This window comes from Aquarana catesbeiana, linkage group LG01 (genome assembly GCF_042186555.1).
Source record: "Aquarana catesbeiana isolate 2022-GZ linkage group LG01, ASM4218655v1, whole genome shotgun sequence".
NCBI classification, from domain to species: Eukaryota; Metazoa; Chordata; class Amphibia; order Anura; family Ranidae; genus Aquarana; species Aquarana catesbeiana.
This window is the reverse complement of record NC_133324.1, coordinates 564408149-564433216: the sequence shown is the minus strand read 5'-3', so window position 1 is coordinate 564433216 and position 25068 is coordinate 564408149. Positions and strand designations below refer to the sequence as shown.

At 42.1% G+C, this 25068-nt stretch overlaps 1 protein-coding gene across 1 annotated transcript in view; it reads left to right on the top strand.

Annotated features, from left to right (window-relative positions):
• Positions 1 to 25068, top strand: part of LOC141106248 (calcium/calmodulin-dependent protein kinase type IV-like) — a 117586-nt gene that overhangs the window by 20553 nt on the left and 71965 nt on the right. Inside the window, exon 3 of the mRNA XM_073596868.1 lies at positions 18276 to 18354. Within this exon, the coding sequence (XP_073452969.1) occupies positions 18276 to 18354 (79 nt within the window). The remainder of the gene's footprint in view (positions 1 to 18275; positions 18355 to 25068) is intronic.

The following is a 25068-nucleotide window of genomic DNA, read 5'->3' as shown; positions in this document are numbered from 1 at the left end:
AATTGGATTTTCCCTGGATCAACTTTACCTATAAATGTCAGTACCCAGTTATATTGTGTGCATTTAGGAGAAAATCCAAGCCTTTCTTAAAGGCCTGGATTCTCTCCTAAATGCACACAATATAACTCTCCTAATTCTCCTAAATGCTCTCCTAAATGCACACAATATTCTCTCCTAAATGCACACAATATAATACTAAGCTGGCCTGAACCACCTTTGGAGGGAGTCTATTCCACATTTTCACAGCTCTTACTGTGAAGAAACCTTTTCAAATTAGAAGATGAAATCTCTTTTCCTCTAGGCGTAAAGAGTGTCCCTTGTCCTCTGTGTTGACTGTAAAGTGAATAACTCAACACCAGGTTCACTATATGGACCCCTTATATATTTGTACATGTTGATCATATCCCCCCTTATTCTCCTCTTCTCAAGGGTGAATAAATTCAGTTCCTCTAATCTTTCCTCATAGCTGAGCTCCTCCATGCCTCTTATCAGTTTGGTTGCCCTTCTCTGCACTTTCTCCAGTTCCCCGATATCCTTTTTGAAAACTGAACTGCATATTCCAGATGAGGTCTTACTAATGATTTGTACAGGGGCAAAATTATATCTCTCTCTCTCGAGTCCATACCTCTCTTAACGTGGACCTCTAGACAAATTATGAAGTCTTCTATCCCTTTAAATTAATGCCGCTTTTCCCACCACTGTGCAATCCCAAATTTGTATTTGGTATGCCAGGGGTGTTCAACCTTTTGAAGAAGGGCCACTTATGTGATTTGGTAACCGGTCGTGGGCCACAATGAACTATGGGGTTTTACTGCCCCCCAAACCGCAAACATAAATGAGTCCTTACTCCCCTAAGCCCCCTATAAGGCTGCTTTCACACCAGTGCCCTGCAGATTAGCTGCGCTTTGCCATAGACTTCTGATATATCTTGCAGGTGTGGTGCAGTTTCTGAAAGTGCACCACACCTGCAGGATATAATATTAGGTCTATGGCTCAGTGCAGCTAATCTGCAGGAAAATCTAGAATACACCATGAGCAGTGCTAATTTTGCTATAGCTATTACATTATTTATATACACATTCATAAGCGTAAAAAATGTATACATAATATTTGAAAAATAATCCAATATGGTCAATGTAATAAATAAGTGTCCTTTCCACTCATGAAAGAGAACAAAAAGGGAAACTGATCGTGTCAAACTATAAATACTTGAGCCTTTTTGCGCAAAATAAAGCACAAAATAAATCATTGCACTAATTTGAAGGTGCCCCATAGATTGGCACAATATTTTTGGCATATAACACTTGTAAGGAGCCGCCATCACTCCATAGGATGTGCGAGTGAGCCTGGCAACCAGCCTCCTGAGGATGCCCATTGGCAAATACATGTTGCGGCGGGTCTTGTCAGCACTGGCATCACTTCTGGTCTATGGGACATCTGTTTTAGCCAAGGTGGAGCACATGTGGGGCTCACAGTGTATTCTAGATTTTTCACTTAGTTTCCTTTGCAGCAACTTTTTTTGCTGTGTTTTCTGTTTTTTACTTTGTTTCGGTTTAGCACTGTTTTTCACACTGTTCTCCGCAGGAAAGCCACAGGTGCACTGCGCTGCAGCTTCAGATCAGTGTGAAAGCAGCCTAATAACCTTTTTTTATAAGTGTTAATATTGCCCATTGCAAAAGTGCAGTGTATGTGATATTTAATACACCGACCCTTTCCTCTTCCAGCTTCTGCTGGCATCGCTCTCCAGGCTGCTAGGTCCCAGGCAAAGTGCACTCTCTGCATGGGACAGGTGCCAGTGCTATAGAAGAAGCATTGGCTTATGGGGCTCCTGCTCCCTCCATGGCTGTCTGCTTCCTCCACTGCCAGTTCCATGCACTCTGATTCTCTAGGATGGCAGGCCAGCAAATCATTGATCGCAATCTGGGCTTGCCGGCCCATGTTCCCAGAGCATGGGCATGTGCTTCCCTGGCTTGAGGTTGAGGGCCACATAAGGGACCACAAGTTGAGCACCCCTATAGTATGCTCACCCACAGCATGGACCTCTCAACACTTGAGCACTAATACCACTTAAAGAAAACTTAACAAACTTTAACCATGTATCCACATCAGATGCTTCCAGTGATCATAAAACTTTTAGCAGTCAAACTTCAATGGGCACATGAGCATTAGAACTGGAGCAAGGAGCAATGGAAGAAGGTGACTAAGTCTGATAAATCACATTTTCTTCTTTTCTTTTTTTTTAAAGTTGTTTTTATTGTAATTTCAAGGTAAATACAAAACAAAACAGAGCCTATTGGGCATACCCAGGCTCGGTCATTACAACTACACACTAATAAAAAGAGAGAAAAAAAAACATAGATATAGAGATATATATATTCCTAACAAAACCACTGTACGCTCAACCACATGGGAAAAAGATGGCACTAGAATGCACTAGGATCGGAAGATGACAAGCCAGCAGAGGTAGTGTGATACTTCAGGTAATGTTCTTCTGGGAAATCTTGGGTCCTGTCATTCATGTGGACATTACTTTGACACAAACCACCTACCTAGATATTGTTTCTGACCAAGTGCACGCCTTCATTGAACTGGTATTTCCTGATGACAGTGGCCTCTGTCAGCAGAATAATGCGCCCTGCCACACTGTAAAAAGGATTCAAGAATGGTTTGAGGAACACAACAGAGAGTTTGAAGTATTGACTGGGCTTCCAAATTCTCCAGATTTGAATCCAATCCAGCATCTGTGGTATGTGCTAAAAAAACAAGTCCGATCCATGGAGGCCCCACCTCGCAACTTAGAGAACCCAAAGGATCTGCTGCTAATTGCTTGGTGCCAGATACCACAGCATACCTTCAGAGGTCTAGTGATATCCATGCTGTTACAGGTCAGAACTGTTTTGGTGGCAAAAGGGTGACCACTCAATATTAGGTAAGTCTTCATTATGTTATGGCTAATCAGTTTATATGTGTCAAATGAAACATGCCTTGAAGTTTATGTCAGAGCGAAATAAATACATGCACATTATCTCATGTTTTATCATTAAACCCTGCCTGCTAGACTATAGAATTCCACCTATCACACACACCTCTCTGTCCTAAACCCCATGCATACAATGATTTATTTCCCATTAAACAATGCTGCTTTACCTCTGGAGAACACTGTGTATAGAGAACAGGGCTCTTTGGAGATGTAGCTCTGGGGGGGCTTGGCTACATCAACCCTTCACGAATTTTTCAAGCCTGGTCGTGATGTTATAGGGAGTAACACAAGCTTTTTCTCTCTACAGAAACATGGTTAAAAAATAAAATGCTGGGAAGTGTCCTCGAGGGGAAGAGGAAGGTTTGGGAATATATTTGTGTAGCGCTGGTAGATTTACAATCTACCGCAGATTAGGTAAATTTAGTAAATTGGGTGTTAGGAAGGTAAAAAGTTTGCCTCTGTTCCAGCTTGGCTGACGTTGTGTGTGCTTCCGTGCTGACCGGTGGGTGTCGCTGTTACCACTAGTCAGTGTTGGAAAGGCAATGTGTCGAAGTGTATAGATGCTCCTCTGTCTCGGAGGCAAGCTCGGTGGAGGTGGTCCTCCGAGTTGCATGCTGGGAAGGGGGTATTTATGGGACAGACGCCATGTTTTAGGGTCGTTTTACAGCCACCTGCTGATCCTCCTGGCTGACAGGTATGCGTTAAGGAGCTACCTCGTGGTCCTCCGATCGGGAGGCCCACGATGCTGCGGCGCAGGGGTGGGTCCAGAGGCTTGTCTGGAGCCTACCACCACGGCCGAGGAATGGTCCTGAGCTGTCGGTCCTGTGTGACAAAGCTGGACAACCGAGGAGATCCCAGGGGAGGACCCATCTTGGAGAGATCACGCAGCGTGCTGGTCTGAAGAGGGGCCTGGTGACTCGGTTGCAGGACGTATCCAAAAGAAGTAATTATACAGCATAGTGTTGCCGGTTCGGCTTAAAGGTTCAGGCACTGTGACTGACTGTTCACTACAGAAGATCTGATACATCCTGTGGCAGAGGATCATGCAGATTTACTCCCCCAAGTAAGTCTGTGGCAGAGACTTTAGATTCGTGCTGCGTACTGGCTGCTAGACCGGTGAGAGAGGCCTATCCAGACGAGCAAAGAGTGTGCCCCACAAGGGGAGCGCATTCCATCCAATTATCTGAAATCTACCGGGACATTTGTTGCTAAGATATTAGAAGAAGATATTTGAGTTTCTCCTGAAAGTTTCCTTTTCCACCTCTTTCCTGCTACTTCCTAAAGTTTGACTGTTTAATAAAGCATTGAAAACATACTCCAGTGTTGGTGCGTGTGTCGTTCAGCAGTAAGCTCAACGGAACCCCTAGACCCGGTGCCGGTGAAACAGAGGGAAGCAAAGTGAAGGTAACAGACCCGCTTAAACCAGCAGCTCCACCGAGAGTTAGTGCTACATTTGGATAATGCCTTGACCTTGTGAACTAGAAAGCACAAAAGTGTTTACTAAAAAGTGAATATCATAACAATGAAAAACATTATTTAGCAGATGAATGAGAGTGAGGCAGGAGTAGACAAATGATTAAAATATTATATAAAGCAGTTGATTCAATTAAATATAAAGTAATTGAGTAACATTTAATACAGATTTCAGCATTCGTACAAGGCCATTCAAGTGATGAGTAGTGTCTAGGGCAGAGACTAATATTCGTATGATCCCTAAACAAATTGCTGGCACAGAAAACATTTCATTCATTGTGTGTAGTACTTCCAGTTACAGCAGAATGCTCCAGAGACATTCATAAACCTGTTTGCTAGATCGGTGTGGAATCCCCACAGCATCTGTCTCTGAAAAGCAATCCCTTCAGATTAACTGTTCAGTAGCTGGATGCAGTAAGCCAAGAGTTTCAAGCACAGAGCATTTTCGAAATTCATAGACAAATGCAAATAGCATTTGTATGTTGCCAAATGTGGTATACAATTAAACCATCAGGTTTGGGGTAAAAAGACCAGCGGGGGTATTAAAAAGTAATTAGCAATTTAATTCTTTTAGTCATGGCTTGTGGTGGGCTAGAACACATGCTGACTTCTTACAGCCATATGGGACTCTAGAATTTTGGGTTTAAAGCTGAATTTCAGGAATGAGGTGGTTGCTAGCTCAGTACCTCCACCATTTAGAGAACATCTTGTAGTTTATTCAGTGGATACAAGGAATTCTCTCATTGGATGATGTGGAGATGAGGTGCAGGTGACATCCCATTACTTGAGCAGCACCCAGGAGAGACCAGCACTGACTGTACAGGCTGCTATAGTGAACTTCTGCATCCCAGGCAGCCCTTTATATGTAAGATATAAGGAATCAGATGTAACTGTACTAAATGCTGTTTATCTTGGGGAATTCCGGAGGAAGTGTTTTTTACATATTTATGCTGCTGATGTGTGCTTTAATAGCCTGGTTGCATGCATTGATTTCAGCCAGCATGTGTTTTTTCACAGGATATATTTCTAAAAATTTCTTGCCACAGTTGAATTTTTCACAGCCTGTCCACATGCACTCCACTGATATCCAGCTGCATGTGCTTTTTACAGGGCATATTTCCTAATTGTCATTGGCTGCAATTTTTAAATGGCATTTCTTCAAAAAAAACTATAATTTTCCTGGGCAATGTACAGTACATCAGCACATACAGTAAATTTATTTTTTTATTTGAATGTGACAGGATGGCAAGATATTAGAAACAAGAGTATAGTGTTGTCATCCCATAACACGGTGCCAAACACGGGTCTATATATCAGTATCATCAGGTGTTGACGCATATATGAGATTTACATTTACATTACACTACATTTACTTTAACAAACTATGAAAGTTTGTTTGAGTTCTTTGAATTGCAGAACTAAAATTCATTTTTTTCTGTGCCCTGCATGTATGCACAGATATGTACACTCACAAATCCTTTAAAGAACCAAAGTCTGTAAGCAACAGCAGATGGATAGCTAGCTCCTCAATTATCAACACCTTAGCTACTTTTTTTCTATTAAATCAGGTCTTTTTAGACAGTAGTACAAAAACATTATGCGCCTAAAAAATTACATCATTCACATTTACCTCCTATTCCCATACATAAAAAAAAACTTAGTTATACACCAGTTAGTCCTATTCTCTGTGATCAAAGAAATGTTCTGCTGCTGGCTAATTTTACACTGCTGTACCCTCTACAGCAGGGGTGGGCAACCTTTGAGAGATGGAGATCTACCTGGACCGGCCCTCCCCCATTCTTTTTTTTTTAAGAAATTTCATAGCAAGCGGCATTTAGAAGACCTAGAAAAATCTTTGTGAACTGATGTCACTTGAAAAATATAAACTTAGCCTAGATGAAAAGATAGCTTCAGTGAGAAACTCTGCATTCACTTTTATTCACATTTTTTTGATGTCTTGGGAGTAAATGGTTACCCCCACAAATCTGATGCCAGAGTTTATCATAAAAATGAGAACATCCGGTAGTGCAGGCTGATTTTCTTGATTAGTTTCAGGCCTGTCTATCTGCTCTGATTTCTGGCCAATGTAAGTAGTAGGTCGAGCAGCATAGAGAGGTCAGTAGTATGTAGAGCAGTGTACAGAGGTCAGTAGTATGTAGAGCAGTGTACAGAGGTCAGTAGTATGTAGGGCAGTGTACAGAGGTTAGTAGTATGTAGGGCAGTGTACAGAGGTCGGTAGTATGTAGGGCAACATACAGAGGTCGGTATTATGTAGGGCAGTGTACAGAGATCATTAGTATATAGGACAGTGCACAGAAGTCAGTAGGATGTAGGGCAGCGTACAGAGGTCAGTAGGATGTAGGATAGTGTACAGAGGTCAGTAGTATGTAGGGCAGCATACAGGGGTAAGTAGTATGTAGGGCAGGGTACAGGTGTCAGTAGTATGTAGGGCAGTGTACAGAGGTCAGTAGTATGTAGGGCAGCCCACAGGTGTCAGTAGGATGTAGGGCAGTGTACAGAGGTCAGTAGTATGTAGGGCAGCCCACAGGTGTCAGTAGGATGTAGGGCAGCGTACAAAGGTCAGTAGTATGTAGGGCAGCATACAGAGGTCAGTAGTAGGATAAAGCAGTGTACAGAGGTCAGTAGTATGTAGTTCTGGGGTCAGGAGGGCAAGGTATAGGGGGTCAGGGGGCACGGTATTGGGGATCAGAAGGGCACGGTGCAGAGGGGGGGTCAGGAGGGCACGGTACTGGGGGGTCAGGAGAGCTGTGGCGTTAAGAGGGCATGGCACTGGGGGGATCAGGAGGGTATTCTATTAGGGGGATCAGGAGGGCTGTCGTGTTAGGAGGGCATTGTACTAGAGGGTCAGGAGAGCATGGTACTGGGGGAACAGGAGGGCATCAGGGGGACTGTGTGTCAGGAGAGCATGGTGCTGGGGCATTAGGAGGGCTGGGGTGTCAAAAGGGCCCAGTGCTGGGGCATTATGAGGGCTGGGGTGTCAGAAGGGCATGGTGCAGGGGCATCAGGAGGGCTCGGTGTTGGGAGGGCATCAGCGGGCTCCTGGCACTGGTGGGGATGACCACGGAAGAGCAAGAGCCTGTTGATGACCTGGCTGCATGGCAGGAGGTAAGCGGTGATCATGGTCCAGACAGGGCTAACACGAACTGCATAAAAATAATAAATGTGCCTGCGCTGAAAAATGTACTAAAATAACGTGCATATATAGTAAATTAATCCACTATAAATGAGCTGTGAAATCATATATGTATACTATAAAAGTGCAAAATTAAGCCTCAAAGTGCATATAACATTGTGCAAAAAACAATATAACCCATTGAAAGTGCACCATGCATAAATAAAAACAACAACAAGTGCACAGGTAACCTGTGTATTGCAAGTGTCCAGCTCAATCCACGGGTTAAAATCCAAATAAATGTATGTAAACAGTGTCCATAAGAAAAAAGTTCCTCCGAGATCTTCTAAAAAGGTGCTCAAATCACAGCAAACAATACGTGCTCTCCCGTGACACCCCACATGTGCTTGCGCTCACCTCTACTCGTGTGACCCAGTATTTAAACTGTGTCAAACACGCAGTGGGGCCAATCCTGGGCTCCCTCAGGATGGAATAATAAGAATACAATCCTCACAGGTGCAGTCAGTATCCACATGTATAGGAGAGAAGTAAGAACTCCATAGTGTAATAAAGCAGGGATATTTTATTAAACCAAAAGAAAATCCTCCAGGAGGGTACTCACATTCAGTGTGTGCTTCAGTGCACCAAACTTAACAAGCATATAAAACAAGCTGCGATCCAGATGGCGTGCGGTGTGGTGTGTAATGTCTCCTCCACTGCTGACAGCTCCGTCCTACCCCTCCCCGACGCGTATTCGGCACAGGGATCACGTGCCTTCCTCTGGGGGAACACGAACTGCAGTTACCGCTCACTTCCCACTATGTGGTCATGCCTGCGTCATCTGGAGCTGGAGATCTGCACACAGAGTAGGAGTCTTTTCATTTCAACAAGCGGGTAATGACTCGCTTGTTAATATGATCCAGATCTGCAGCTCCTCCCGCCCCCTCACCTGCTGATAGGATGACATTGCCGGCGGGATGGGCGGAAGACCCTGGAGAGGACACACAAGCTGAATCCTACCTCGGCCCTGCGGAAGGTAGGATTGTGCAGGGGAGGCACCAACCGTCCCCACAAACAAATGCCCAACCCCCCCCCCCCCCCCAATTCCCTGGAAAAATTGCCTGCTCAGTCTAAAATGCAGAGCCTATTATTTGTCGCCAGTCCAAGCTTGGATAATAATCTTTAGCTTTGGGTGAATAGACCGTATCAGACAGTTGTTGCTGACAAGAGCTGCCTTTTTTCTTGCAGCACTTAACTATGGGGTCAATTTACTAAGAGATAAATACTGCATGAATTTTTGCATTAAAATAACTCATGCGGTATTTACCTTAGGAGTGGCAATTCACTAAAAACCATGCTTTAATTGACACATACATTTTTATACACCTTATTTTTTCGCAGACCAGACATCTGGCTGCAGCGGGAAGTGAAACATTTAGCAGCGGTATTGGGTAGCGGCCTCATGCACACTGGAACTCAGAAATGCCTGTTTTACAGATGTTTGATGGTTTTTTTTGTGCCCCAAAACAACCCTCTATGTCCATGCACACACAGGCAGGAGTTTAGAGGCATGGGACAATCAGAGGCAGAAAACAAAAATCACTTGTGTATTCAAAAGATGAGCGCTTTGGCAGAAAAAATGCCAAAACGCGCCTAAATGTGGGTAAAGGAAACAAATAATCACCCAAGCACTTGATGCGCCTAAATGCATTTGCAAAAAACATGGTTTAGGCGTGTTTTTAAAGCTGTTTTTCTCTTGCCAGGAGAAAAGCATTTAAAAAAAAAGCCCCCAGTGTGCATGAAGCCCTACTGCCACTCACTGCTAAATGTGACAGCTTCTGCTCAGGGATACTGGTTTTCAGGGAGCCTGTTGTGAAAGCATTTGTAACTTTCATTAGGGTGTTGCTGTAGTTTATATAGCAAATGATGTAATGCAAAAGGACACAAACTTGATCTAAAGTAATTTTTTTCTTTTCTGAAATTTTCTTTTAATAATATGATGACCTTCATGGAACAAAAGTGGCGTTGTTAAATTTCTGTATTTCAGGCGTAGAAATATAGGACAGAAGAGCATTAGTAATACAAGATTCAGAATATTAATCTACATACTGACAAAAGGGATTACATGCTTCATTAGTTGGATTCTCTGCAACATTTCCAATTATAAGAAGTTTCAAAGCATCATGGAATGTATCTGTTTATTTAGTGTGCATATCTCCATTAGTCATAATAAGTCATTATTCATTTAAATGTGTAATATATGCATATATTGAATACATTAAGAATCTATTAGAATTTCTGAATACAAGAAAAATAAATAACAAGAAAAATGTGTAATTGTAATCTGGGTCATGGATTTATTCTGTAGAGTTCAATAAATTCCCTTTGACAGTTTTCTTTTCATGTAGTTTCATGTAGTACAGTTTTCAATCTCATGTAGTTCCTACTACCGCCACTCTAAGAACCTGTGGCTATGGTTGTGCCAGATTAAAAAAGATTTACTGCCAGTTTGCAGATTAGAAAACTGGTAATAACTGAAACCACCTCTGAGCTGGTCTACAGAGAGATGCCAGTGCTCTCTCTGTAATGAGTGGCGCATGTCTGTGAATGGAAGCTGTCATAAATGTGTCAGCTTCCCTGCACACGGCACTGCCCCTAGCTCTATTCAGCTGAATGTAAACAAATGGGCATGGGATACAGACTGTTGTCATTACCCAAATAAGGCAATGCACATATTTGTGCAATGACAAGTCACACAGGAGGCAAACCTGAACGGGAACTAGTCTCTCCCCATCAGTCTCAAGCCACTTAACTCCACAGCCAGTGCTGTCAATCAAAAGCAAAGTGGTACTGATGGGGAAATAGTTTCTCAGTTCTCCAGCAGGTTGCAACCACTCCACTACAAAATCCCTTGACCATATACCTGTCTGTGTGATGGGTGTAGTTCAGGGGTTTCCAAAGTGGAGATCCCTGGTGTAGTTGCTCAGTAATGCTGAGCAGCAAAAAAGACGGAATGTCCAATATGGACATTCTAGCATCAGTGCTGCCACGTTCTAAGACAGAATCATGTACCTGTTCCTATCAGGTGCATGAATCTGTCACAAACACTGACAATTTCAGAGCAAAGGAATTCTTATGCCGCATACACACGGTCAAATTTTCCGACGGGAAATGTTGGATGTGAGTTTGTTTTCGGAAAGTCCGACTGTGTGTATGCTCCATTGAACATTTGCTGTCGAACTTTCCGCCAACAAATGTTTGATAGCAGGTTCTCCAATTTTCCGCCAACAAAACTTTGTTGTCGGAATTTCTGATCGTGTGTACATAAGTTTGACGCACAAAAGTTCACACATGCTAGGAATTAAGCAGAAGGAGCCACACTGGCTATTGAACTTCCTTTTTCTTGGCTTGTCTTGTACATCACCACATTCCCACGTTCATAATTGTTGGCCAACATTTGTGAGACCGTGTGTATGCAAGACAAGTTTGCACCAACAGCCTTTGAACAAAAATCCATGGTTTTGTTGTCGGAAAGTCAGATCATGTGTACGGGGCATAAGAGTGTCTAAGATACTCTTAATGAATTACCCTATAATGTATTAAAAGGAACATTGTTTAATGTGTTATGGACTAAAATATAGAAATATTTTCTATGCCCTTTATGGTTTGATTTCATATGACCCTGACTGGCCTTGGTTGGACCTGGTTGTATACAATTTGACATACATTTTGGGAGTTGCCCCGGTAATAATTATGTGTGTAAAAATACTGCAGTGAAAATAGGGTGGCACCATAAATAGGGAGTATGTGCAACCTTAAAGTACATATCTTTTTGAAAAAATACCTAATAAATGAAGCCTGCATTTACTTACCTTTCCAGTGGCCCTACTTACCTTTCCGGTGGCACTACCTACACTGCTCTCCTAGAAGCTGTAAACATTTGATGGATCAAATGGGTCAAATACCTGTTTCTACTGCTGCTTGCTGTAGTGCTGATAGGTTCACTTTGCCCAAAAGCACATTGTATGTATCCTCCAACAGTGGCAGCTGTGAAACTTTCATAAGGGGTTGATTATGGATGATCTGACCTTGGTGGTATGGATGTCTCATTGCCATCATCCCATATGCCTATGTAGAACAATTATAATACCTCTTAGGGGATTTTTAAGGCAATGAATTTTAAATTTTAAATTTAGGTGAAAGTTAATTTATTTAAAACGTTCAGAGTAAAATTGTACAAAATTATACAAGAAAGACAATTACACCAAAAATTACATATTCACATAAAAACATGAATCTGCATATACTTTGAGTGATAGTGATAATACAGAATTTACATTCAATGACGGAAGGCATCAGCCAGATAATAGATTACCATCTTAGACCCCACGTCATGGATTTACCCTCCTACACTAGAGACACGATCTACCTACTGCAGATATTGGATAACTTGACCATCCCCGATTCTGCTCTTTTAGTCACTATTGACGTGAAGTGTCTTTATAATAGCTTTCCACATGATGCAGGAGTAGCAGCTGTTGAATGGGTATTGAGGCAAAGAGCAACCACAGACTGGAGGTTCAATGCCTTTGTACTCCAAATGTTGGAATTTATTTTGAAACATAATACCTTTCTATTCAAGGGCTCCTACTACCTCCAGGTGCAGCGAGTGGCTATGGGGACGTGCTGCGCACCCTCATATGCCAACCTGTACCTGGGGGAGTGGGAGAAAGATTTCCTATTGGGAGAGGGATCGTCTATGTACTCTGACCACATTTGCATGTGGCAGAGGTACATAGACGATATCTTCATTATCTGGGATGGTCCTGAGGATACACTTAAGGAATGCTTGAACTCCATGAATCGAAATAGCTTTAATCTTTTCTTCACTATGACTTATGACCCTAAAGAAGTCAATTTTCTGGATATTACCATCTCTAAAGACCAAACTGGAGGACTCTCGAGTAATCTGTACAGAAAAGATACAGCTGGCAACACACTGCTACACGCAGATAGCTTCCATCCAGAGCCACTGAAAAAATCCATTCCTTTCAGCCAATTTCTAAGACTCAAAAGAAATTGTAGTACATACGAGGACTTCCAGCAAGAATCCGATGAATTGACTGCCAGATTGATGGAGAGAGGATACACAAAAACAGCTCTCAAAAAAGCATTCAATCACGTAAAAAATACTGATAGACGAAATCTAATCTTTAAAAAGAAAAACGCGAAGAAAGAAGACACCTCAACCAGAATCATCATGAGATTCTCCAATGAACACAAACAAATAAGAAAGATCATTTCTAAACACTGGTCAATCCTTACAGAAGACCCCATTTTAGGGAGCCTGGTCACTTCCAGACCCCAGATCACCTACAAAAAATCCGGCTCCATAGGAAACATGCTCACACAGAGCGAATACAAAGGAAGCACAAGAACAGACCCCTGCAAAACCTGGGGCACATATCCTTGCGGATCATGTACACAATGTGGAGTTATAGCAGAAGAACCATGATTACATTACCTAATGGGGAAAATTTCCAACTACGGCACTTTGTGAATTGTAGAACACGGGGTGTTGTCTACCTGATGCAATGCCAATGCGGGGTCTTCTATGTCGGGAAAACCCGACAGGAGCTTACCAAGAGAGTTGAGAAGCACACCCACAGCATGGGCATCGGTAACCTGTACCTACCATTAGGCAGGCATGTAGCCAAACAACATAATTACAGGATGCCCAAGGTCAATTTTACGGTCTTGGACAGACTCCATATACCCACCAGGGGGGGTGACTGGAACAAGGTCTTGCTCCAGCGCGAAATGCGCTGGATCAGGTGCCTTAGGGCCACCACCCCCCCTGGTCTCAACGAAACGGAGAGCTTTAGGCCATTTTTAGAGGGCTTTAGATCGGGCAAAACCGACTAAGGGCACCTCCTCCACCCTACCTTGCTTTTTCTACCTCCTAGGCCAGATACTCCTTCCACTGGTCTGTCCTTCCCCTTGGGGAAATTCAACACTAACCCTGCCCCTCCCTCCCTTGCTTAACCCCTCGTTTGTAATGTGGACACAACTTGGAGATTGTCTAACCCTTGGGGGGTTTCAAACCTTACTCTAGTATATTTCACACGATTTTTACATTTTGTGCATTTATAAATCTGTTACTACAATACACCAAGGTTGGGGTTGATATTCTTAAACTCCACCGGGTGGAATTACTTAACAAATTTATTACTATATAGTATTTTGTTACTCTAATCTAATATTATCATTTTCTTCTTCATATTTTTTTATGTTTTTTTCACTTTTTTATTACTAGCATGGTATCTCATGGTTGATCCGTCTCCTGTGTCCTGCTGTCCCCTCTGGCATCTTACCCAAGGGTGTACCATGCGGGAGCTCGGGGCTCTTTATAGGCCCCAGAGGTCAAGCCTGGAAAGTCCTATACCTACCCGACACAGGGGGGCCCCGCTGTTCCAGTATACAGTGGGGCCCTCTCTTTCTCCCTGCCCTGCCTCCTCCTCCATGCAGGGCAGGGATTTCTGTGTCAGTGGTTACTAGTCCATAACCCCCCCTTCGCTACATCCATCCTCAGGGAAGGGGGGACTTAATGTGGTTGATTGTACCCTTTATATGGTTTTGCGTGTACTCACTTACTTATTTATTACAATTTTTTTCTCCCCTTCAAACTTGCCTCATGCGGGGGGACTTCATACCTGATAGATACTGGGGGATGTATTAGGATAGTTTTCTATCCATATCCTACCGTGGATATAATGTTACACCTCTGGTGTACAATCACACTGTTACATCGTATTTAATTTGGGCATAGCCCCTGTCCAATATGGCAGCCGGCTCTTCACGCACCATCCTTTATTTACACGATCCAGGCACGTCATTGTGTGGGCACGCAATAAGACGCGCACCACCATGATGCGCATGCACGGGCTTCAGAGCGGAGTCTGTTGCCAAGGTGACGCTCTGCGTGGTCACGTTGAGCGCCCCTGACAGCAGGAATACAGACAAACCGCGCCATTGGCTGGCGCGGCGTTCTGTCTCCGCCCACTCAGCGGAGTCTGTTGCCAAGGTGACGCTCTGCGTGTTCACGCCGAGCGCACCTGACAGCAGGAATACAGATCAACCGCGCCATCTGCAATGGCGTCATTTCTCCTGAGGCATCCACTTGGGAACAACAGAGTGAATCCATGGTCCAGAGATTCATGGACCTTTCCGGTTTTAGGCCACGTCATTTGCACCTTTGGAAAATGTAAGTGCCTTTTGTCTTCTACCCTATTCACCCCATAGGAATGGGGTCCCCTAACATTGGGGTATCAATATTCATGGCTAAACCCATTTTTCAAGGGGAACTGATCCATGTGGTATCCCCTGTGGGGTTGGCTGTGCACATGGGGGGGTGGGTGGAGGGCAGGTGTGTGGGTGGGTGCATGGTATTGGCGGGTCCCCCACTCCCCACCTGTTTCACCATCCCCCTCTTTTCCCCTTTTTCCCCCTCTTTTCCCCCCCTTCCTTTCCCCCCTTCTTTTCTTCTCTTTCCCCTCTTTTTTCCCCCCTTCCCCCCTTCCTCTTTTCCCCTTCCCCCCCTTCCTCTCCCACCGCCACCCCCGGCGCCCGGGCCCCCGCCCCCCCCCCTTGCAGTTGCCCTATCGGTGCCACACACTTCCACCATTGTCTGCCCCTTTCACAGATAGCCATCAGGCTTCTGAGGCTGAGGACGCCTTCAATCGGGATCTTTTTTGTACCCAGCTGTCTTGTAGAGTCATAAGACAACACAGGCCATCTGGTAGGGGGAGCCTCTAGCCCCCAGCATGAGATAACACACACACCCACGGGATGCCTTGGGGGGACGTAAGTCGCATGAGAATCCAACCAATGCAAGAGATATATATGCATACATGTATATAAATTGTAATATTATGATTTTTGATTTTCTAGATTGTGATGTAATTTCCCTGAAGAAGACTTTTCTCTGTAAAGATATAAATGTTGAAACGCATTGGAAATTCCACTACTCCATACCATGGTGGTCATCTATGATGACTGTATTGGGTAGTGTGATATATCACTTCTCTCCTCATTAGTATTTTCATATGTAAATTCTGTATTATCACTATCACTCAATGTATATGCAGATTTATGTTTTTATGTGAATATGTAATTTTTGGTGTAATTGTCTTTCTTATATAATTTTGTACAATTTTACTCTGAACTATTTAAATAAATTTACTTTTACCTAAATTTAAAATTTAAAATTTATTGCCTTAAAAATCCCCTAAGAGGTATTATAATTTTTCTGATTATGGATGATCTACCTGCAAAAGGGGAAAGGTTAAGGTTTCATATCCATACAAACTGAATAAAAAAAAATAGACACAGCGCAATACTTTTTGACAAAACACTACTCAGGTAACATGTCAAAGTTAACCCATGCGCTAGTAAAAAAAAAAAAAAAAAACAAGAAAAGTTGCTGCAGCACAGTGCAGTGATTTTTTTTTTCTAACACAGTACAGGCATACCCCGCTTTTAAGTACACAATGGGGTTTATTTACTAAAGCTGGAAAGTGCGAAATCAGGCTCACTTCTGCATAGAAACCAATGAGCTTCCAGGTTTTATTACCAAAGCTTAATTGAACAAGCTGGGGTTAGAAGCTCATTGGTTTCTATGCAGAAGTGAGTCTGATTTTGCACTTTCCAGCTTTAGTAAATAAACCCCTTTGTGTACTTAAAAGTGGGGTATGCCTGTACATGGGAAGTGTAAAAACAGACCATATGATATATTCTGATGGCCAGAAATGAATATTTAAGGTGCTAGAAATGGGGTTCCCTCAGACTACGACAGTCTAACACTCCATCATTCAGTTCTTCCACCTGACAACTCCTCCCACAGCAGGCTGACCATAGGTATATATAGGAGGCCTGCCCCCTGCCAATCCTAGTTGGGGATTGGTCAGGGCTCTCACATACACTCCATGTCACTGCAGCTCTCTGCCTTGCCTCTTTTCTAGAACGTTCTGAAAACCAGAGGAGGTGCCCAAGAGCTGAAGCACATGTCAGTCACCTTCTGCTACACTAAACCACTCCCCTGCCCCCAGATCAAAACAAACAGGCCTAGCTCACAGCATAGGCCTGCCTAAATTTACCTGCGCTGACAGTACAAAAACAACCCACTACTCTAGCACCTACCTACCCAAGGTAGGGGGTGCCACACTGAATTACATGGTGTTCATACTCGGTCACTATGGGATTTGTTTTCTGTGAGCTGCAAAAAAAAAAAAAAAAATTGGTTGATCCTCCTGTTTTCTGTTCTTCCCTTCTGTCCGTGTCAGCAGTTAGTGCACATGGTCAGTTTTCAGTGTATTTCTAAACTTTGTTCATTTCCTCCTTGATCACATCTGAGCAGCCCATGTGCCTATAGAGTGGGTGTGGGTGTATACATAGTGGTAAATGACAGCCTACTCCCTCCCTCCTCCTCCATGCCCACTAAACAGCTAAACACAATGGGGGTGGAATATTACATCTTGATTGATTGAGGTTTTACCTCCCTCTTATTCTAAGACACATACACACAATAGACACAAGCTGGAGGGGTGTGACACAGCCTGTGATTGGCAGAAATCCTCCCACGCCATGCTATTGTCAAAAATAATAAAAATTTGATTTCAAATATATAGGTGTGTGGCAAACAGTTTATTGATATTAATTATTTGCTTTTACTCTGTATTCCAAAGGCTGTGTTTTTTTGAATATGTGATCAGCAGCAGAGGACTAGTCACTAGAAGCTCCTCCTGCCACTGTCTCCCTGCAGACAGGCTGGGAAAGAGCAGGGTCACATGACAGACATATATCAATAAGTTAAAAAGGTACTTAGATGCTTTTTAATTAAAATAATTACAGTGCCATTGTCCATATATAGAAAGTGAAGGGATACTGTAAATTAAACAGTGTGTGATTAGTATCACTTTAAATTCCAGAGATAGTGTTTTTGCAGCATTAGGCTTCTAACCCAAGAGAACCTGTGATCCCACATACTGTACCTCTGGAAAAAAATTGCATCATATTTGGTTTAATGCTAGACAAACTATGGGTGTGGACTATTAAACTGGCGGCGGGGGGGGGAGAAAATAGGCAGTTGTCTGTTTCATCAGAAACCGTCCAACATTTGCTCAGTGTGTATGCTGTCTGTCCTTTGTCGAAGGGCTATGCTGTAAAAAAAACAGCATCTGATCAGAGCTTGCAGCCAATGGCTGTGAGCACTGGTCAGTGTATTCTGGTGGGGGGATAGTTCCTCTGTCAGAATATAATAGAACAGCACGGGAGATCACTGCACCAATATTGCTTGTGTTTAAGTATGGTGATCTCTCAGGTTCCTTTTTTGTTCAGCCCGCTGGGTTGAACGAAAAAAGTGTAGCAGTATGTACCAGGCTTAATACATCACAAAGAACCATGTATTTCCTTGCATTGTCACTGGTCATCTGTGAGATACACTGCTTGGAGAAGACTGCAGACTTTCAGGATATACACCTTCCCTAAAATGGGTAGGTAGAAATACCCACTGGGGGTAAGTGTTGCATAGAACAAGGAATATAGGGTGCATTATGATTCTAAAACATTTGTATTGTAATTAGCAAATATGTGGATTGATTAAAAGAAAGCATTCTCAATTCTTCTAAACAGGGGAGCCACTTCTGCTGTTTTCAGATGCGAGGAGAAAGGGACACAAAAACCTTATGCTGCAAAAATTATTAAAAAGACTGTAAGTATGCATGGATATAACACCATTAATTATACATATATCAGTATTTGTACATGTTTGTAGTATGATTTGTTATGCACTAACATCATCTTCTGATAGCATGAATTGTCTACATCAATGGTGCCCAACTGTCACCATGGGGGGGCCTCAAGTGTGATCCCCAATGACACCAAAGGACCACACATAATATTTAGTGACTGTAACGCTACACAACACTTTCAGAGACTGTAGACTTGCAATAGATGATGGTCAAAGGCTGCAGACATGCCTACAGCAGATGGTCATAGTCAGAGAGGGCAACATGATGTAGGAGTTGCTGGAAACTGTGGGTATGCTTAGATTGGAGACACATTACATGAGACTGTTAAAGATCGACATTTGTGCTCCCTAAGGCCCTCTTAAAGCGGAGCTCCACCGACATATTCCATATTTTTTTCTAAAGCCATCTGTTATGATGATCCTAATGTAATCATGCAATCACTATTCATATTAATAGCGCGCTCTTGTTATTTTTGTAAAACTAACCTTATATTTCTCTGTTTAGCGCGGCCCCATCTTGCTTGTGGGCTGGCGAAGCCCACTAGGATCCTCTTCCGGGATATGGCGCTGCTGAATAACTAGCATGCACCGCCCGATCTCGCACATGAGCATTATGTACACCTAGCAGGGCAGGAAACGTCTCTGGTTGCCATCACTACGGGCGTCGTCGTAGGAAGTGACCGCCCCGTTGATATGGCAACCAAGATAACTATACACCCAAAACTTGTATATACATATCGAGTTCTGAGTTCCAAATTCCGTGTTCTGAAAAAGTGCCCAATGCAAACATTATGGACAATTGCAAAGCTATTGAGGAGGAGATTACAAAGTGGGTGGAACTCCTCTTTAAATATTACTAATACCACATTTGTGTTAGCAAAATCACCTATGAATAATCCAAAATAAAAGAGAAAAGAAACCAAACTACTAGTAGCCAGTCTAAAGAGTGTCTTTTTTCATTGGTTTGAGTAAAAAGGAAAGGAAGAGTTCCGAATTCCAAATTCTGAGTTCCAAATTTTGGGTTCTGTGTTCCGTGTTCCGAATTCCGAGTTCCGTGTTCCAAATTGCAAATTTCATGTTCCGAATTCCAAACTCCGTGTTTCATGTTCAGATTTCCAAATTCTGTGTTCCAAATTCCGAGTTCTGATATTCAGTTTCCGAGTTCAGGGTTCCAATTCCAAATTCCAAATTCCGTGTTCCAAATTCCGAGTTCCGTGTTCCAAATTCCGAGTTCCGTTTTCCAAATTGCAAATTCCATGCTCAGTGTTCCGAATTCCAAACTCCGTGTTTCATGTTCAGATTTCCAAATTCTGTGTTCGGAATTCCACATATCGAGTTCCGAGTTCCAAATTCCGAGTTCTGATATTCAGTTTCCGAGTTCCACATTCCAAGTTTCGAATTCCAAATTCCATGTTCCGAATTCCGTGTTCCAAATTCCAAAATTTGTGTTCCAAATTCCGAGTTCTGTGTTCCAAATTGCAAATTCCATGTTCCGAATTCCAAACTCTGTGTTTCATGTTCTGATTTCCAAATTCTGTGTTCTGAATTCCACATATCGATTTCTGAGTTCCAAATTCCGAGTTCTGATATTCAGTTTCCGAGTTCCAGATTCCGAATTCCAAATTCCGACTTCCGAATTGCAAATTCTGTGTTCCGTGTTCCAAATTCCGAGCTCTGTTTTCCAAATTGCAAATTCCATGTTCAGTGTTCCGAATTCAAAACTCTGTTTCATGTTTTGATTTCCAAATTCCATGTTCCAAATTCTGAGTTCTGATATTCAGTTTCCAAGTTCAGGGTTCCAATTCCAAATTCCCTTTTCCAAATTCCAAATTTCCTGTTCCAAATTTCGTGCTCCAAATTCCGAGTTCCAAATTCCTAATTCCATGTTCCAAATGGCAAATTCCATGTTCCGTGTTCCGAATTTCAAACTCCGTGTTTCATATTCTGATTTCCAAATTCTGTGTTCTGAATTCCACATATCAAGTTCTGAGTTCCAAATTCTGTGTTCCAGGTTCCAAGTTCCAAATTCCGTGTTCCGAATTCCAAATTCCATCTTCCAAATTCCGTGTTCCGAATTTCAAATTCCGTGTTCCGAATTCCCAGTTCTGATATTCATATTCCGAGTTCCGGATTCCGAGTTCCGAATTCCAAATTCTGTGTTCCGTGTTCCAAATTCCGAGTGCTGTTTTCCAAATTGCTCAAAATGTTCAGTGTTCAGAATTAAAAACCCTGTGTTTCATGCTTTGATTTCCAAATTCCGTTTTCCAAATTCCGAGTTCTGATATTCAGTTTCCGAGTTCAGGGTTCCAAATTCCGTGTTCCAAATTCCGAGTTCCGTTTTCCAAATTGCAAATTCCATGTTCAGTGTTCCGAATTCCAAACTCTGTGTTTCATGTTCTGATTTCCAAATTCTTTGTTCTGAATTCCACATATCGAGTTCCAAATTCCGAGCTCTGATATTCAGTTTCCGAGTTCCAGATTCCAAGTTCCGAATTCCAAATTCCGTTTTCCGAATTTCGTGTTCTGAATTCCAAATTCTGTGTTCCAAATTCCGAGTTTCATGTTCCAAATTGCAAATTCCATGTTCCGTGTTCCGAATTCCAAACTCTGTGTTTCATGTTCTGACTTCTGTGTTCTGAATTCCAAATATCGAGTTCCGAGTTCCAAATTCCATGTTCCCGAGTTCTGATATTCAAATTCCGAGTTCCGAATTCCAAATTCTGTGTTCCGTGTTCCACATTCCAAGTTCCGTTTTCCAAATTTCAAATTCCATGTTCAGTGTTCCAAATTCCAAACTCGGGTTTCATGTTCTGATTTCCAAATTCTGTGTTCTGAATTCCACATATCGAGTTCCAAATTCCGAGCTCTGATATTCAGTTTCCGAGTTCCAGATTCCAAGTTCCGAATTCCAAATTCCGTTTTCCGAATTTCGTGTTCTGAATTCCAAATTCTGTGTTCCAAATTCCGAGTTTCATGTTCCAAATTGCAAATTCCATGTTCCGTGTTCCGAATTCCAAACTCTGTGTTTCATGTTCTGACTTCTGTGTTCTGAATTCCAAATATTGAGTTCCGAGTTCCAAATTCCATGTTCCCGAGTTCTGATATTCAAATTCCGAGTTCCGAATTCCAAATTCTGTGTTCCGTGTTCCACATTCCAAGTTCCGTTTTTCCAAATTGCAAATTCCATGTTCAGTGTTCCAAATTCCAAACTCGGGTTTCATGTTCTGATTTCCAAATTCTGTGTTCTGAATTCCACATATCGAGTTCCAAATTCCGAGCTCTGATATTCAGTTTCCGAGTTCCAGATTCCAAGTTCCGAATTCCAAATTCCGTTTTTCGAATTTCGTGTTCCGAATTCCAAATTCTGTATTCCAAATTCTGAGTTTCATGTTCCAAATTGCAAATTCCGTGTTCCGAATTCCAAACTCTGTGTTTCGTGTTCTGACTTCTGTGTTCTGAATTCCACATATCAAGTTCCGAGTTCCAAATTTCATGTTCCGAGCTCTGATATTCAAATTCCGAGTTCCGAATTCCAAATTGCAAACTCCATGTTCAGTGTTCCAAATTCCAAACTCCGTGTTTCATTTTTTGATTTCCAAATTCTGTGCCCTGAATTCCCCATATCGAGTCCTGAGTTCCAAATTCTGTGTTCCATATTCCGAGTTCTGATATTCAGTTTCCGAGTTGCAGGTTCTGAATTCCAAATTCCGTGTTCCAAATTGTGTGTTCCAAATTCCTAGTTCTGTGTTCCAAATTCCGAGTTCCTGGTTCCAAATTGCAAATTCAATGTTCCGTGTTCCAATTTCCAAATTCTGTGTTTCGTGTTCCAAATTCCGAGTTCCGTTTTCCAAATTGCAAATTTCATGTTCAGTGTTCCAAATTCAAAACTCTGTGTTTCATATTTTGATTTCCAAATTCCGTGTTCCAATTCCGAGTTCTGATATTCAGTTTCCGAGTTCAGGGTTCCAATTCCAAATTCCATGTTCCAAATTCCGAGTTCTGTGTTCCAAATTCCGTGTTCCGTTTTCCATATTGCAAATTCCACGTTCAGTGTTCCGAATTCCAAACTCCGTGTTTCATGTTCTGATTTCCAAATTCTGTGTTCTGAATTCCACATATTGAGTTCCAAATTCCAAGCTCTGATATTCAGTTTCCGAGTTCCAGATTCCAAGTTCCGAATTCCAAATTCCAAATTCCGAATTTCGTGTTCTGAATTCCAAATTCTGTGTTCCAAATTCCGAGTTTCATGTTCCAAATTGCAAATTCCATGTTCCGTGTTCCGAATTCCAAACTCTGTGTTTCATGTTCTGACTTCTGTGTTTTGAATTCTACATATCGAGTTCCGAGTTCCAAATTCCATGTTCTGAGTTCTGATATTCAAATTCCGAGTTCCGAATTCCAAATTCAGTGTTCCGTGTTCCACATTGCAAGTTCCGTTTTCCAAATTGCAAATTCCATGTTCAGTGTTCCGAATTCCAAACTCCGTGTTTCATGTTCTGATTTCCAAATTCTGTGTTCTGAATTTTACATATCGAGTCCCAAATTCCGAGCTCTGATATTCAGTTTCTGAGTTCCAGATTATAAAGTTCCGAATTCCAAATTCCGTTTTCCGAATTTCGTGTTCCGAATTCCAAATTCCATATTACAAATTCTGAGTTTCATGTTCCAAATTGCAAATTCCATGTTCCGAATTCCAAACTCTGTGTTTCATGTTCTGACTTCTGTGTTCTGAATTCCACATATTGAGTTCTGAGTTCCAAATTTCATGTTCCGATATTCAAATTCCGAGTTCCGAATTCCAAATTCTGTGTTCCGTGTTCCAAATTCCGAGTTCCGTTTTCCAAATTGCAAACTCCATGTTCGGTGTTCCAAATTTCAAACTCCATGTTTCATTTTTTGATTCCCAAATTCTGTGCTCTGAATTCCCCATATCGAGTCCCGAGATCCAGATTCTGTGTTCCAAATTCCGAGTTCTGATATTCAGTTTCCGAGTTCCAGGTTCTGAATTCCAAATTCCGTGTTCCAAATTGTGTGTTCCAAATTCCTAGTTCTGTGTTCCAAATTCCGAGTTCCTGGTTCCAAATTGCAAATTCCATGTTCAGTGTTCCAAATTCAAAACTCTGTGTTTCATATTTTGATTTCCAAATTCCGTGTTCCAATTCCGAGTTCTGGTATTCAGTTTCCGAGTTCAGGGTTCCAATTCCAAATTCCGTGTTCCAAATTCCGTGTTCCGTTTTCCAAATTGCAAATTCCACGTTCAGTGTTCCGAATTCCAAACTCCGTGTTTCATGTTCTGATTTCCAAATTCTGTGTTCTGAATTCCACATATTGAGTTCCAAATTCCAAGCTCTGATATTCAGGTTCCGAATTCCAAATTCCAAATTCCGAATTTCGTGTTCTGAATTCCAAATTCTGTGTTCCAAACTCTGTGTTTCATGTTCTGACTTCTGTGTTTTGAATTCCACATATCGAGTTCCGAGTTCCAAATTCCATGTTCTGAGTTCTGATATTCAAATTCCGAGTTCCGAATTCCAAATTCAGTGTTCCGTGTTCCACATTCCAAGTTCCGTTTTCCAAATTGCAAATTCCATGTTCAGTGTTCCGAATTCCAAACTCCGTGTTTCATGTTCTGATTTCCAAATTCTGTGTTCTGAATTCTACATATCGAGTTCCAAATTCCGAGCTCTGATATTCAGTTTCTGAGTTCCAGATTATAAAGTTCCGAATTCCAAATTCCGTTTTCCGAATTTCGTGTTCCGAATTCCAAATTCCATATTACAAATTCTGAGTTTCATGTTCCAAATTGCAAATTCCATGTTCCGTGTTCCGAATTCCAAACTCTGTGTTTCATGTTCTGACTTCTGTGTTCTGAATTCCACATATTGAGTTCCGAGTTCCAAATTTCATGTTCCGTGTTCTGATATTCAAATTCCGAGTTCCGAATTCCAAATTCTGTGTTCCGTGTTCCAAATTCCGAGTTCCAAATTGCAAACTCCATGTTCGGTGTTCCAAATTTCAAACTCCGTGTTTCATTTTTTGATTCCCAAATTCTGTGCTCTGAATTCCCCATATCGAGTCCCGAGATCCAGATTCTGTGTTCCAAATTCCGAGTTCTGATATTCAGTTTCCGAGTTCCAGGTTCTGAATTCCAAATTCCGTGTTCCAAATTGTGTGTTCCAAATTCCTAGTTCTGTGTTCCAAATTCCGAGTTCCTGGTTCCAAATTGCAAATTCCACGTTCAGTGTTCCGAATTCCAAACTCCGTGTTTCATGTTCTGATTTCCAAATTCTGTGTTCTGAATTCCACATATTGAGTTCCAAATTCCAAGCTCTGATATTCAGTTTCCGAGTTCCAGATTCCAAGTTCTGAATTCCAAATTCCGTGTTCCTAATTCCAAATTCCATGTTCCGAATTTCGTATTCCGAATTCTAAATTCCGTGTTCCAAATTACGAGTTTCGTGTTCCAAATTGCAAATTCCATGTTCCGTGTTCCGAATTCCAAACTCTGTGTTTCATGTTCTGACTTCTGTGTTCTGAATTTCACATATCGGTTCCAAGTTCCAAATTCCATGTTCCGAGTTCTGATATTCAAATTCCGAGTTCCGAATTCCAAATTCTGTGTTCCGTGTTCCACATTCCAAGTTCCGTTTTCCAAATTGCAAACTCCATGTTCAG